Source organism: Leuresthes tenuis, unplaced genomic scaffold (assembly GCF_036924035.1).
Source record: "Leuresthes tenuis unplaced genomic scaffold, fLeuTen1.0.hap1 SCAF_10, whole genome shotgun sequence".
In the NCBI taxonomy this organism is placed as follows: Eukaryota; Metazoa; Chordata; class Actinopteri; order Atheriniformes; family Atherinopsidae; genus Leuresthes; species Leuresthes tenuis.
Window position 1 is genome coordinate 12,543,590 of NW_027325364.1, and position 16,384 is coordinate 12,559,973.

At 43.0% G+C, this 16,384-nt stretch overlaps 1 protein-coding gene across 1 annotated transcript in view; it reads right to left on the minus strand.

Annotated features, from left to right (window-relative positions):
* Positions 1–2,270: 2,270 nt before the first annotated feature.
* The window catches only part of grin2db (glutamate receptor, ionotropic, N-methyl D-aspartate 2D, b), a 60,530-nt gene continuing 46,416 nt past the window's right edge, over positions 2,271–16,384 (minus strand). The window contains exon 16 of the mRNA XM_072394113.1: positions 2,271–16,196. Within this exon, the coding sequence (XP_072250214.1) occupies positions 12,990–16,196 (3,207 nt within the window). The 3' untranslated portion in view covers positions 2,271–12,989. The remainder of the gene's footprint in view (positions 16,197–16,384) is intronic.

Sequence of the window (16,384 nt, forward strand, 5' to 3'; positions counted from 1 at the left end):
CTTTGGATGATCCTGTGAGACGAGAGCAGCAGGCAGGAGCAGAGAGGCGGGCAGGCAGGGATGAAGGGGTGGATTGGTGAGGGACACAGAGACTGAGAGAGGGAGCGAAGGGTTGAAGGTCTAATTAATGGAAATGTAGGTTATTAGTCTCCTGATGAGGACACTGGCAGAGAATTAATTAACAATTATAATTAGCAAGATTGTTAGAGAGCAAAATGGTGTCAGCCAGCAAGATAAGAGTGAGCTAGTGTGCAGAAGAGCATGTGTGTGTTGGAGGCTATCATTGTGTGTCTTTGTTTTAGAGGGAAAAAAGAAACAGCTGTGTGAACATGCCCTATCTGACAATGATATATGTCATTTCAGCATTAGTCATGCAGGAGCAGCAGCTGATTGGAAATGATAGGGGGCTTTCCTTCACACGAACCACCAGCAGACCTTCCTCTATGGAATTGCCTCTACTGCCATCATTTTCTGGCCCATAAGACTCTCACTCTTCATCAGGCTTATCTTGCATGAGTCATGTTCTTGTTCTGTTGTTGTCACAAATAAATGAGGAAGATGTCCTTGCACAGAGAGACAGGGAGAGGGCAACACAAACAGGAGCTGTCTATGATGCACTCAAAGTAATAAGTGCATTGAAAAATAAAACAAATGGCTCCCAACCTTTCCTCCCCATGCGGCAAGATGAGTAAGCACTTGTAGCTCTAAAGTGTCTGCATCTGTGTGGTTATGCATGCCCATGGAAGCATGCTTTCCAGTGTTTAATCATAAGAGTGAGTGGGGAGGGGAAACTGGTGTGCAGCAAGCCAATGATGCATTAAGGGTGTAAACCGAAAAGTACACACAAAGCAAAAAGACACATTTAGCCTGCATGATTAAAAGCAAAGGGGCATTAGAAAAATGAGGATAGATGAATGAGGAGGACACCCTTTAAACCAAAATCTGTCTCCCAGTTGTTTCCCACCATTACCCCCATTCTCTCTTTTTATTCAACCTACAGATGGCTGTTATTCTTTTCTGACCATGGATTAATGAAACAGAAAATTCTCCACCGATGGAATCTTTTTTGGGGGAATAATCAGCACTTTACCAATTTCATGCATCCATTATAGTCTAATGAGCGCTCGTTCGCATCGTGCAGCGACTTCAACCTGGCAGGCGGGCTTTCTCCTCCAATGAAATTAAGGCAAATTGACTTGCCTAACTGTTGTTTGTGGAATCAGGGGAGAAGTGGTGTCTGTAGTAATCATATCTGCCTATTAAATTTGTCTGCTCAGAACCAAATTGGCGCTGTTTGCCAGTATTGGTTTTCTGTTGGGGAGCGCTGCTATTTACCTTTTCAATAAAATGTGGTCTGCTGCGTTTTTGGAAGAGAGCAACAAACTTCCGCGTCAGTCAGATGAGATATTTGGCAGGCAATCAGGGTCTGTCAACATGGCCTACAAACTCTCAATGCCGAAGCAAATAAGCCTGCTCTCCATATTTATGTTACTGCTGACCTGCCTCTCACCGCAACAGCAAATAGTTCTGATATGAAAAGCCAGATGAACAAATATGAGAAAGCTGCGTAAATCAAGTAAAATCTGTGTGGTACAGACACGGACACCCAAACATCTGGAGTGATGTTTACTATGCTAATGCATTTAGTAATTCATTCTTCCGTGCAGTCTTTATGAGATCATTGCAACTCTTTGTACATTACACTTAAGTGCCAGAATCTGTGCTTCGGTCCCATCAGAGTAAAAATTGGCTCTGTAGTGTGTTACTCTGGCATAGTGCTTAAAAACAGTATGTGTATTGTTCACAAAGTTGAGAAAAATGGGGAAAATATTGCTTGTTAACTTAGATATTATGCATTAAGGACTATGACTCATAGACATTTTGGGAACTTTAACCTTGCAGTGACTGAATTTGTGTCCACAACAGCAGCCCTAACAAGCTATGAACACAGCCCTGATGCAGCATCATGCCAGCAAAAAAACCAAACAATTTCTCAAATCTCGCTTACAGGCTGATACAACCCAACCCAAGTGACTGATCAAAATACTAAAAAGAGCATTTTCACATGTAACAAAGTGAATGTTTGCATAAGCAGTTTAGAGAAGTGGTTTGAGGCACCTCCAAACTGCTTATACAAGGAGATGATTCACATTTCATGTCAGTAGAAACTATGAATAAGTATCATCTTAAGCACCTGCTTCTACACCTAATTTTCACAGCTTTGTGTAAGAAAAGAATCAACCAGCAATCCAGTCATTCCAATAAGAATCTCCACTATGTGTATTAAACATTTTTTCTGATCTGCAGTTTGTATTAAATGTGTTGAAAAATATTATTCCGTGGAAAACTGGGCCTCATCGTTTTCTTTACAAGGCTCTCTTTGGACACACAGAGCCTCCTATCAACCTTGTGATATCTCTTTTTATGCACTAAGACTAATAGGTCAAGTCTCAATCCATTTATTATACAAAACCAGGTGAAAATGTATCTGCCCACAATTAAAAAGCTTTTTAACAAGATATAAGTTGTTAGAAAATCCTAATTATCAGGTGTAAAAAAAGAAAAAGTCTATGACTTGATAAAATAAACATGTAGCTGAATGTATGTGAACGTTTGGTATTGTGTGGTATAATGATTAGGCAATAAAACGGGTTCGAATTTGGCACAAAACCACATGTGAAATAGCAGATATTGCAAAAAGTCACTACAAATATGGCCAAAGTGACTTTTAAACTCACGCTAATTGCATCCACTCCATGTGAGGGGAATTCAGTTCCTCCCAATAAGGCCATTTATCTCTCTTTTGTTCCTCATCAAATATGATCATTTTCATGATCATATCTATATACAACATATTAATCAAACAAAGTTAAAGGTAACAAAGTACTCCCAAATCAGCCAACAAGCAAACAAACTTATTGCTTGACCATGTTTCTGTCCGTTGCTTGACAGAAACTGATAACTGTGTTTGTGGCGCAAACATATTACAAAAGTACATCACAAAAATGGCTACTCTCAACGCAAGCAAACCTGCTCACTTCACTTTCTTCATGCACTGTTCATCCTGTTTTTGTCACAGTAATGCTCCATATGGGTATTCTATACAAGTAGTTGTACACATCATAAGTCTTTGTGGAAATGAGGTATCACTCCCACCTTGTGACCAGAGGTACACTTTGTAAAGAGTGTGCAGTTTCTTGGAAGGCTGGATCTAATGCCAAATTCTGCTTGTTTAAAATGTTTTTTTTTGTGCCTAAATCTGACAAGTTTTGATTAATGTACCCAACCAAACAGTGAATAAAAAATAAGTTGCAAAAAAAAAAAAAAAAAATATGACGTGATTTAGAACAAAGACTGGAACAAATGCAGTGAAACTACAAAGCAAAGTATAGCAATCTCACAGTGGTTAAAAAGTCAGATGTCACAGATGAGAGTCCAGCGATGCACACACCAGGGCATTTGCTTAAAAACACATTGGCTATCCATGTTTTTCAGATTTTTTTAAAATATTTGTTTTAAGGTTTGAGTGTCATTATCACCTACTCTTTGGTTAGGTTTAGACTATAGATCTCCTTAGTGCTCAGTCCTTAGGGCTGAGAAAAAAATTGTGCACCCATCTGTAAGAAATAGTTGCCAATGCTGGTAATGGAGCAACAAAAGTGTTCATTTGATCTGTCGCTTGTCACTTGATGGATCAAAATCCAACATTAAGTCCAAACCAACTTAAGCTGTTATACTATGTTCACGAGACTCTTGCTCAATGTCAGCTGTTCTGTGCTGAAAGGAGGGGTGAGAGCAGCTTTGGAGGCATCACTGCGACCCCACAGAGAATTGTTCTGAGATCTAATATTAAGATAAGATACTGATTCTAGCAACTTCAAACATGCTTTCAATGATTTTTTTTAGCAGTTTATAGATAAAACATTGATGTTTGTCAGCTCCTGTCTCCACTGAGGGAATACTGAATTTGAGGCCTTGAACATATCGAGTTTAGGACCATAGCCAAGTCAGACCGCCCTCTTTTAACTAACATGAGTCAAATAGACATGTGAGCTGAAACATATTACTGTTCATTGTATGTGCAAAATACTAACAAGAACTCAAAGCCTCAGTGGTGGGCTGCCAAAGCTTTCTTACGGTTACACGGAGGAAGAAAAGGTTGTGAACAAAATGTGATTGAGGGGAAGGACTGAAGTAGGAGGACAGGGGATTCAGGATAACAGGAGCGATTGGATAATGAGGCGAATGGAGAACAAGGTAAAGTCTGAGGATATCTTAATCTTCATCCCAGTTTTCTAGGATGAGTTCCCTTTAGGCAGGTGGCATTAGACACAGAGACACACACAAAGAGACAAACAAGAATCTGGTAGGAATAATTACAGTGCCCTAGATGTCGTGGTATGCTTGCTTCAAACATATTGGTCACACATTGCAGCAAAGTTAAACTTTCTGTTGATGTTACGGCTCTATCTGAAGAACTGTTAACACACAAAGCTATTCATTCTCTCCACTTTAAATTCTCGCAGCCGGGCTGAAGAAACAAACAAATCCCTAAGCATGAAAATACCAAAATAAAATAAGCAACTTAACTCAGTACTACAGAAAATGACTATTTCATGAATTCCTCATTCACAAAACATTGTCTCGTTCTACCTATTAAAATGTATTTTCCATCTCACCCTTTTTCATCCTGATGTAAATGGAACATCTCAGACTGACAAGTCGCATAAGACGTCACTTTAGGCACTGGGACACTGTGATGGCCATTTTTCCACTGCTTTTAGAATAAGTAGTTAATAGAGAGCAGATAAAATATCAGTAGCCTTAAATTTCATGTTTCTTTTTTTCTACATTTGATTGTTTTTGATTGTATAAAAATACCATATATGATGTGTGTACAGTTCAATATCTCAAGTGTGATAGATAGAACTAAAATGAGCCTGGGGTGGTCAGTGGTGTAGTGGGTTGTGCAGGCGTCCCATGAATAAAGGCTACAGTCCTCGCTGCAGTCGGCCCTGCTTCGAGTCCGCATTGGACGGCCTTTGCTTCATGTCATTTCCCCTCTCTCTCTGCCCCCTATTACCTGTCTGTCTTTAACTGTTCTGTCCATTAAATGCATAAAAAGCCCCCAAAAATATTAAAAATATTATAAAATATAATTTGTTAAAAATAAAAAGAAAAAAATATTAAAATGATCCAAATTTGCTTGAAAAGTATTTGCATTATTGTGTAAATACACTCATTACTATCACAGCTAGTCAAATAGCCACAAAGTGCAACATAAATTGTTTTGGATAGGGACAGGTAAGCAAGCATACTACCATGCAAACACACATGAAACAGAAATGACAGACAAGTAATTGTACACAAATTGTTTCTGACTCTCTCACACAAACAAATGCTGTGGTATCAGCTGTGGGTCAGTTAGCTCATTTGTTCCTGGTCGAGACCCAGTGTGGCTCACGAGAAAATGGAGGAAGCAAGAGATTGGTTGAGTAGCTGGGGAAAAAGAATGAGATGAAAGGATGCTTGGATGTTTTTTCAACTCCAGAGATCAAGCTGATGGGTTGTAGAAGCCTGGGGCTCTGAACACATGATAAAAGAGAAACACAACACCCTTTCCGCATGTTCTGCATTTGTGAGAGTAAACTGTGTGTCGATATAGGCAGATATGGATTTCAATCAGAAAAATATGATATGAAAAGGATTAAATATTCAGTATTTCAGTGCACTGTTCAACTATTTCCACTACAACGTACATGTTTCATGTGCAAAACATTGCAGTTTCAACTAGAAATTGTGGAAGATTCCAAAGACAACATCTCAACAAAATGCTGTAAAAAGAAAAACTCCCAGTGAGGATAGAGTGACTGTAAAGAAGGAAAAAAAAGTGTTAGAAAAGGGCAGAGTAAAAAAATGAAATCACAGTCAGAGGAATAAATATTGAAAGAAAATCAAAACAGAAAAATGAAGGGAACCTCTTATTGGCAGCTTACTGAGAAAGATGGGGGGGTGAAGGGGTGCAGGAGCGTGAGGCCACCGCACTGCATAGCAAGAGTCAACACATCAAGACAGAATGAGAGAGACAAAGACAGAAAGGGAGTGAGAGTGTGTTAAGCCCTGCGCCGCAGACATGCGTTACAAATCCCCAGGGAGCTGGTGGCAGATCAGTACAGGATCAATCTGCTGCACCTCAGCAGGGACACAGCGCAATGCTTCCATTCCCACACACCGTTCATGAGCGTGTGTCACCATACTGTATGTGTGTTAACGCACGTGGATGTGTGTGACCATGGAGTTGACGCTGAAGTGACTGGAGGTGCTGTAGCGTGGAGGAGAGGGGAGGTGGAGAAGAAAAGAATCAGAAGGAAAGGAGATTGCTGCATTGGGTGAAGATTTTCATCAACCGACCAATACAAAACATTTTTTACAAGTACAGGATTCAAACATATTTTACCAAAAAATGCATAAAAAGAATGACCCAGTATATTAAAATGGAAAACTGCATCACTGTTGGCACCTTACTGCAGCTCTAAGACAGATGATAAGACAATGTAAGAGATAAAAAGCCCACATAGGGGACCTAGGATCAGTTTATCTGCTCCACTGTCCCATCATAGTCATAAGAGAGACAGAGAAGCATAACACTGACCTCTGATCAGTGTTTGGGGAGACAGTGATCCAACTGTCTGTAACTCAATCTTATTAGAGCGTTAAGTCATTACTGCATGTACACACAGAGGCCGCACAATGCAATTAGCCATTAGCCCATCACACTGACAAAGCATGGCTAATTAGCAGATCGTAGGCGCAGAGGGAGCAGAACAAAACATATTTAAGACCCCCTCAACACTCTTGCCGAGCATCATGTGTCAGGTACTTATTAGATGTCTTCTTATACTTGACTGAACTGTATTTGTGGGGAAATTTTAAAGTTTAGGAACCAGATAAGAGATAATGAAGATTGAAAATATTTCAAATTCTGTTTCATTTACTTTTCTTATGTAAAGAAATCTGTCCATAAATTCTAAGAAAATAAGAAGCAAAGGGCTATTAGTACACAGGTGTCTGGATGACCTCCCAGAAAAGTGCATCAGGGTATAATCTATTTAAATTTTTGTTCTGGTCAGCAAAACATCTGTGTGTTTTTGTAGACATAGAGCGGTTGAAGTGGCTCTTACTTGTTTGCTTCTGGCAGTGGTTGAGAGCTGAGACAGTGTATTAGGTATGTTGGTCTCTTTGAGGGCAAAAGAAGTGGATTATGCTCAATCCACTCTGGGTAGATAAAAGCAAAAGTCTGAGAAGAACTGAGAAACCTCTGACAAATATGTGCTAGCAAGCATGAACACACACACTGTGAGAAGACCAAAGAAACTTCTTTTAGAGCTGTACATTAAAATTTTTCAAAGAGTTCTGACTGAGTTAGAGCTTTTATGGAGAATAGCGTCACAAGGTAAAAGACATACTCAGACACTGCACAGCCACAAACCCCCTATTCATGATCGCATTTCTAAGAAAAAGAATTGGAAGGAGACACAGCACCAGTGGCATTAATTAAAGAGAATCATATTTTATGAAGCAATTCTCAGGAAGTAAGTGCAGCACTGACCCTCCAGCCCCACCCCAGACAGACAATGTCAAATAAACTAACACATTTAAATTAGGGCATAGACCAGACCAGTCTGGGCTAGGAGCAACATCACCCTACTAGCAACCCGCCTTAGCAACCCGTAAGTAGGTCTGTAGTGTTGGCAAGGTTACTAGAGCAGAACTGGGCCTTGTACTATGCTGAGAATACACACACTGGTTTCTGTGGGTATATGTGTTCTGTTACAGCAGGGTAAGATTTTCATGGTGCAACATGCAGACCCTAGACCTGATGAGTGCTACGTGTGACACTCCTGTTTTTCCATGATATAATTCATGGCCGATTCAGCCAATGAGGACCCTGTTTGAATTCTGGAGCACCACACGTATTGGTTCCCAGGTCACGGGCCATTAGAGGGAGGGGATAAGCTTGAGGCTGCATCGAGATCACTTACAAAATCAGGCACTACGTTTGCCTGGAGCGCACTGTACTAGACTGGACTGGAGTATCAAACACATGCCTTTTGACCAAAAAGAAAATCTGATAAATCAAAGCAGAGTACGACAAGGAAGTAAATCATAGAAAGAGCAAGTCAGCAAAGTACAACAAACTGAACTCGACTAATCTAAACAAGAATTGATGTATGAGAAACATCAAGTGCACAGCAGAGCGAAGGTGTACACAGCAACACACATGGGACACAGCTCAAAATAAGCAGAACAGTCACTGTGAATGTACTTTACTTCCCCAGGTGGACCAAATTGAACACAAAAAACATTTTCAAGAAATTAGAGTAGCTGTTGCATGAATGCGTTTCTAGTGTTTGGAAAACTTCTATGAGATGATCAGACAACTTGAAACAATTATTTGAACTGCAGCTAAATGAAGGTTGACGGAAGATGAGGATCATTGCCTTCTCGATGTGCGCATTGTCTGTTAAATATGTATGCACAGCAAATGTGCGTGTGTGCATTTTTCAGAAATCGCTAGAGATAAAAAAATATATATAAGCAAGAGACGAGCGTCGCAGATTAATGCTGCAGTGGGCTGTTGATTTGTGCTCATGCAATAAATCATGTTCCGTCTCAGCATGAAACGTATTTTATATTCAATATTAGAAATATGGAGGTAAATGCACATTTGTCCCTACAAATTTCAGGCCCACGGTGATAACATGCAAGGCAGCACACAGTGATGATTTAAAGATTTATCAAGACAATATCAACACTCTAAGCCATTTCAAGCCAAACCAGTCCAGTCTAGAGCAGCTCTGACAGCAGAAATGTGCTGCCTCATACTCTTCCAAAGTGATCCTTTTGGATATTTCACTTTCCATTCATGGAGGTCAGGACTGATAGCAGATATTTGACCAGCTCTTTGGGGAAAGTGAAGGACATTATGCTATATTACCCAGCAGGCACCAGGTGGTGGCGGTGCAGAGGACACCATGGCAACGCCATTAAAATGCCATGGCAACACCATAGCAACTGTGGCCCCACTTGCTCGCTGGTGGTGTGGTACAGCCCAGACTTGCTACAGTGGTGTGGTCGTCAGATACACACTTCAGTCACATCAGTAATAGTAACATTGTTCATTAATTATTTCATCAATCAATTAAGTGATCATCATCATCATCATCATCATCATCAACAATCAGTCAAAAGGAGCAAAAACACAGTATCTACTGGTCTCTGTTTTTTGCTAAGTGAGAGACAGACAGAGGGATGAGCTGATTTCAAAAGAAAGTGATCAAAGTTTTAAAAAAAAGCAAAGGTCAATGGATGAGTTAATTGAAAAAGAGATGTGACGACCATGTGACAGAAGTTTGAAAGAGTGGTGTAGATGGTTTGTAGCCTGTTAATGAAAACCAGGTTGGAGAGCCACAGAGGAGAGCAGCAGAAAGCAAAAGAGTGTGTGAGAGAAACATACTGAGATGTAAAAGCAGCGAATGTCAAAACGCAATGTTAGGTAGTACAAGAGGAGTGACAGACTGATAGTTATAGTAGATACAGATGGATAGAAAGTTTAGACTTTTACTTGTCTTTTTTGTCACAGGCACTAATGTCTTCACAGTCATATAGGAGGAATCAAAATTCAAAAATGATTTCAAGGTCTAGAATTGCTACAAAGCTAAAACATTTAAAACTATTTCATCTAACACTTCCTCCAAATATACCAAACTTAACTAATATATATATATACCTGTATGTATATATATGTATATATTTATTTGTACATATATATTTCTTTATAGATAAATGATAGAATTCAAATGATGATTGAATACAATAAAATATCTCAGTTAAATCACAGTATAACATGGTACATTCTCAAAAACATAGTATATTTCAATATATTTTTTTCTCAGCATAAAATGAAATAAATAAAACAAAATAAGCCAAAGGGTTTTTAAGAGTCACTTCTGTTCATGCAGTCACAGACTTAAGTATTAGCGCCTCAATAGAAATCATTAATCCTCAATGACACACCAGGTTTAAGCCCTGTTAATTGTTTGAAAATAACTGTGTTCTAGCACACAGGAAGCAGTCAGACTGTTGCCGTGGTTTCCACTACTGGGCTGCAGAGTAGAGTGAGCTCGCTATCTCACTGAAAGGTGGCTGTCCCGGTTCCCAGGCATATTCTACAATTGACCTACAGAACCCTCCCCACCGCAAATCTTGGCGATTTCATTCAGCTAAACATGCAATGAGTCTGGGGCTTTCCAAAAGATGGGAGTGGGACATTTCCCTAAAAACAGATTGTTTTAAAGATTACCCCAATGCAGAATTAGAAAAAAGCAATCCATGTGCAGACAAAAGGTACAGCTGGCCTCAAGAACGGAAAAGCAGTGAAAAGGGGGAAGTGAGAAGGTCAACTAACTCTTCGATCTGTGACAACATGCACAAACACAACGCACAGCCCCTCACATAGCAGTTCTACCCCCTCCCCCCTTCCTCTGGCCATTATCAACAGCATCCAAAAGCTACAAAATAAGTAGGTGTTTTTTTTTTTGCTACATCATGTCAACGCTACATTCAACTACAATAGAAGAAGAGCTGGGTTGTGGCTGGTCTTAGTGTGAGAGATGAGGTGGATACGCCAACAGTATGAAAATAGAGTGTATGCTCTGCAAGACTGGCACGTTCGCACAGTAGATGGCTTTTGATGTAGCTCACAGAAGGTTCCATGCTACATATCACAACTCAGTCTTGAACATGTAGCATTTTGATATTCATATTTATAACCTAAAGCCAGGTGCTGCAGATTTTATCGATTTCTTACAATCACATCCAACCCAATTAGCTGAAATAAATCCTTCCAGCAAAATAAGATACATTAATACATAACCGAAGATGCAGAATATTTGACCCTGATTAGAACGTTAGATCTAATTCCAAAAGAGGAAAATAAACTACAATGATGTGCCACTGTGTCCCTGTCACATTGAAGGTGGAAATATTGCTCAAAGTCAAACAGTCATCTGATAATCTTGAAAACAGGAGTTATCACTGACTGCATTCAAAGAAGTGCCAGCTCTGTATGTGCACCTCAAAACATTCACAGTATGTCATTCAGTCTTATTTGCCAAAGGAAAAAATAAGAAACAAATTACTTTCTTGTGCAAGTGTCTTGGTATATTACTGTTTGACCATTGGTTACAGTGAAATGTATGGCCCATGACAGCAATATTAGTTAACATCATGTGAAATAGCCATATCAGCAAAATATGTTACCTTGAGATTGTGCATTTACAACTGTGGCACACATGTTTGAAAAATACAATGAATTGTGCTTCACATAATCCATCATCCACACACCGCGCCACGGCACAATATTAGAGGCAACATAGAAACATATCCTCAGAGAGCTTTTACAATGAGCTGCACTTAGTTTAAATTCCTCCTAGTTCCCCTGAATAAATCCTGACTGAGCACTTTCATAAAAGTAATTAAGTTCATAGCTGCACACCTTTTGCTCTGAATCATGTCACTACAATCATCAAACTGACCACGAGACTTTTGCACGACTGTCTCAGAAGCTTATTTGAATATTATGCAGCCATCTAGTGCCAATTACAGATATTGCATCAATCATCCCCTTGATCCATTTACATGAGAATGAGTTATGTGTTAGTCATGTGGAAAGAGAAGACGGGATTTTATCTAAGAAACCAATTTAGCCTAAAAGCTCTTCAGTTGAATTTTGGCACCGCTATTGAATCATTCCCACTTCCAACACTAGCCACATCCAGCCTCCTCTTTATAAAAACACTAACACAGTCAGAGAAATATATTGATATAATAAAAATAGGAGATGGGGAGAGAAGTCTAAATAAGAAAAGAAAAAAAAGACAGACATAAAACAAAATTCTGCTACATGTCTTTTTTGTTCTTATTATTATTTCTCTTTTAATGTTTTGTTTGCTGTTCAGATTCTTTGATACTAGGTTCAATTTATGGTTGGACCAGAGGTGACATGACAAGCTCCAACGTGGTAGAGGAAAAAAGGTTCCTGTTCAGTCTGATTGGTTAAAAGGTTTTGTAGTAAAACGTGACATCACATAGATGGTCCTGGGGTAGAGCTAGATGGGTCTGATGATGTCATGAGGTCAAAGGGCAAACAAGTAGCACTGTCCTCACTGCCCATTGAAAGGTGATCAGGCAGAGTGCACAAGAGAGGTGACTGCATTGCTTTTCATATCAACTTATTTAAAAAAGGGAAGAAGAGGGTGTAGTCTCTCTGACAGCAAGAAGCAGTCCACCACTCCAGTTTAAAAGCTAACAGCCAATGAAGACAGGGAGCCAGACTTTTGACCAAGCACTGGCATCTTTTGGGAGAAGGTGGGTCTCTCCTCATCCCACCAAGGTGTGTTCTCAAAGCCAGAGGGAGGGAGACGTTTTGAGCATATTCTGTGTGTTTGTGTGTGCATGCATGTGTGTGTGCAAACATGACATCATTACTCACAAGTTGGAGACTACTGTTATCCACAGTTGTGACTCGGGGAAGGGAGGAGAACCGAAGATGACATCACAAAGCTCATTTCAGAGCAGAGGAGGAGTTCTGGAGGTACTGTCTCCGGAGAAGCAGCCTCACCTTCATGCTCGTCGTCGTGGGAACCATCCAAACGGATGTAGCTCACCCTGGTGTGGCGCCTCACAGTCGCCCTCACAAGAACTCGTACAATGGAGCGGGTGCCAGTAGTGTTGCTCTCACCGAGAGTAGTGTTAGCAATGGAACTGCTGTCCGTATTAGTTCCCGTAGTGATGGTTGCTAATTGATTACCTAAGGTCACCAAGGCAGCCATATCTCTGGTGTTATCCCTGGCTCCAGCTGCCATGGCACCATGGTTTTCAATAGCAGTAGTGCTCGCTCCCACGTCTCCCTCTCTCCTCTCCCCCTGTCATACCTCACTCTCAAGGCTGGAGAAGTGGGCCGAACCTCGGCGTGAGCACAGGCTCTTGGCTTTGAGTGGCAGGTGGGGGGAGTAGAACCTCCGTGGCTGTGGCACAGAGCGCAGTCTCTGGTACTGGAGTTTGGCACTGGCTGAAGCCTGAGCCTGGGCTTGGCCTGCCATCCCTACCCCTGCTGGTGGTGAGACGGAGGATGAGGAGGGCGGAGGTGGGATAGGCATTGGGAGGGAGGTAGGAGACATGGACGGCTGTGGTGAAGTTGGTGAGGACTGTGGTGGATGGTCTGTAGGCTGTGTGCTGAGGCTGAGGTTAGACTGGCTGCCTGATTTCACCTGACTGGAATCTGGTTTAGGAGGCAGAGACTTGGGACGAGAGGCCCCGCTGAAGCTGTGGCAGTGGGGGAGAAGCTCCTCTTGGCTATGGGAAAGCACTGAGGATCCTCTCTTGGAGTGGGAAGTGTGCGAGCGGCTGTGGGGATGTGGATAAGGATGTGGCTGGGGGTAAAGGCTACAGGAACACATTGTTGCCCGTCCTGATTCTTCCCCTCTTTCCCTACTTCTCCCCTTGCTCTTCCCTCCTCCACTCTTCCACTTTTTCTCTCCCTTCACAGGAATCTTGTCCATAGACCAGTATCGTCTTGGTGGAGGAAAAGCTGTCGGGGGTGGTGGCCACTGCGAGCCCAACCCTCCACTCCCTCCCCCTGATCCCCAACCAACACCTGGCCCTGATCCCCAGAAATCAGCGCCAATCCAGCCCTCTGCCCGGGTTCCAAGCAAGGAATCATCTCGACTGTTTATACTACCCCCTTTCTCTCTGGCTGGGTAAGTACCAAAGAACCAGCCTCCTCCACCTATTCCCCCAATTCCAGAGCCGCTCCCTCCTGCACCTTCCTCCCAGTATCTTTCAAAACGACCAAACTCCCCTGACGAGCCCTCATCTGAGTAACTGTCCTCTGCCCTGGCCCTGTCCCTCTCTGATTCAGAGACTGCCCCCCTACCTGCCCTCCTTCCCCTCCCTTCCATACGTTCCCTCACTCTATCCCTCTCTTCCTCTTCCTCATCATCATCGTCATCATCATCTTCATCAGAGTCCCACTCATGGAAGGACAACCCTTCTCTTGTCTGTGCTTTCTCTTTTTCATAATGCATTAACAGAGGGCGTCGCTCTCCAACTCTACCGCTATCTTCTCTATCTATCCCTCCACTTCTTCGCCGCTTGGACGATGGAAGGAGTGGGTGGAGGGATGTCGGAGGAGCACTGGAGTCCCCCCCTCTTCCATTCACCCAAAATTTTACTGATGCAGGAAGTTTGTTCAAGTTAGGGTAGCGCTTAATTGGGGTGCGATGTCTAGAATGAGAGTGTGAAGATTTGGGACGCCTCTCCCTGCTTCTTCCGCTGTCCTCCTCCTCCCTGTCATTCCCCTCCTCTCCTCCGTCTCTCCTTCCTCTTTCCCTCTCTCCTTCCCATGAATCCCGCCCTTTGTCTCCAAAAGGGCTCCTGTACTGAGCAGAAAAAGAAGAGTAGTCTTGAATTCCTCCTTCCCTGTCCCCCTCTGCCTCTCCTTCCCTCTCTGGTTCTATATCTCCCTCCTCAGGCTCAGACCGTTTTCCACCAATTGATTTCTTCCTTTTCTTTGTCTTCAGTGCCTTCTTCTTCTTCTTTTTAACCTTTCTGCGCTTCCTTTCTCTCTCTCGTTCCCTTTCCCTTTCCTCTCTCTTTTTCCTCTTTTTATTCTTTTTCTTTTTCTTCTTCTCTTTTTCTTTTTCTTTCCTCCTCTTTTTTTCCCTTTTTTGTCGGTCAGCATCTCCACCTGTTCCACTCCTCTCTCTTTCACTCCAGCTTGCCCACCACTCTTGGAGCTGAGACAGCTGGCTCCCACCTCTTTCTCTCTCACGTTCCCTTTGTCTTTCACCCCAGGATGTACGTGGTTTCCTAGGTGGTATGGGTGGTGGAAGGCGGCCGTGGCTGAAGGAACGTGGCCTGATGATGGAGCGTTCTCTATCTCTCCCCCTCCCAAGGAGAAGGCTTGACTCTTCTGTCAGCTCTTCATCATCGTCATCATCCTCGCCATCTATTCCGCCAGTCCTGTCACGTGTGCTCCTGGAGGAGCTGTAAGAGTAGGTGGGAGAAGTGGAGCGAGAAGATGAGGCAGATGAGGACGTGGATGTGGACGAGGTGGTCGACGAAGAGGACGAAGATGTATACAGCAAGGATGCAGAGGGGGTAGGAGGGGTATAGGAGGGGCTGAGGGGTACTGGTACAGGTAGTGAGAGCGGGGGAGAGAGGGGGCGTGCCCTCCTCCCTCCTCCCTCCCTCACAACATCTCGTGCTCCTCCTCTCCGCCCCAGGGGCAGAATGTTCTCATAAAGCGGCCCTCCAGACTCTTTGGGCTTCTTGGGCCTCCGCTTTCTCCAGAAGGATGAGGGGAGAGGGGGAGAGGGGTGTGGCAGTGGGGGTGTAGGAGGCAGAGGGGCCTGACTCTTAGGAGGCAGTCTGGGAGTACCCAGAGCTTTCACAGCCCCCTTCCCCTGACCTCCACTGCCACCTCCCACCACCCTCTTCCCCACCCCATGGTCCATGCCCTTCTCGGAGTAGAAGGCCACACTAGCTGGAGGGGGCTGGGGGTGGCCCCTGGGCATAGTCTTGGGGGTCTGGGACCCTGCCTGCTGCTCCATGCAGGGCCCCAGTCCCTCAGGGTCAATGGGACCATAGTATCTCTTATAGCCATCAAGTCCCCCGCCTCCTCCAGCAGTTGAAGCCCAGTTTGGTGGGACTTTCTGAGCAAAGGGTCCCATGTCAGTGATGCCCCCCCTTACAGCCATGGGATTGGTGGCTGTGGCAGATTTGGGCAGCCTCCAGCGATCCACCACTGCCAGTCTGCGGTCTGGCCGGGGCAGGAAGGTGGAACAAGGGAGGGGAGCACCGGAAATGGGGGTGTTGGAGGAACCCAGTGCTGTCCCAGAATGCACCACGGTGGGAGGGGAGCCTGGTAGAGGTGTTTTGTAGACTGGCTGTGGTTGCTGCTGCTGTGGTTGTTGCTGCTGTTGCGCCATGACGATGGCTGGGTTAGTCATAGCTGTTGAGACTACATGTGGCTGCGATGGGACTGTAATCATTGCACTTTGATGGTGTGAAGGCAAAGATTTAGCCCCACCCGGTGCTGTTTCATCCTCAAAACTACAGCAGCTATACATGCCCTGAGACAAAGAGATAAACCGAAAAGGAGTCACTTTTCTGAAGAGATGGTTCAGAGAATAACAGGATTACAAATAATTAACTGGAGCTTACAAGATAAGAAAATGATCATTTTAGTTTTAATATAAAGATAGTGCAAGAAAATACTTTTATATATATTCAGATGATTTATGCATTTACAGATTAACTG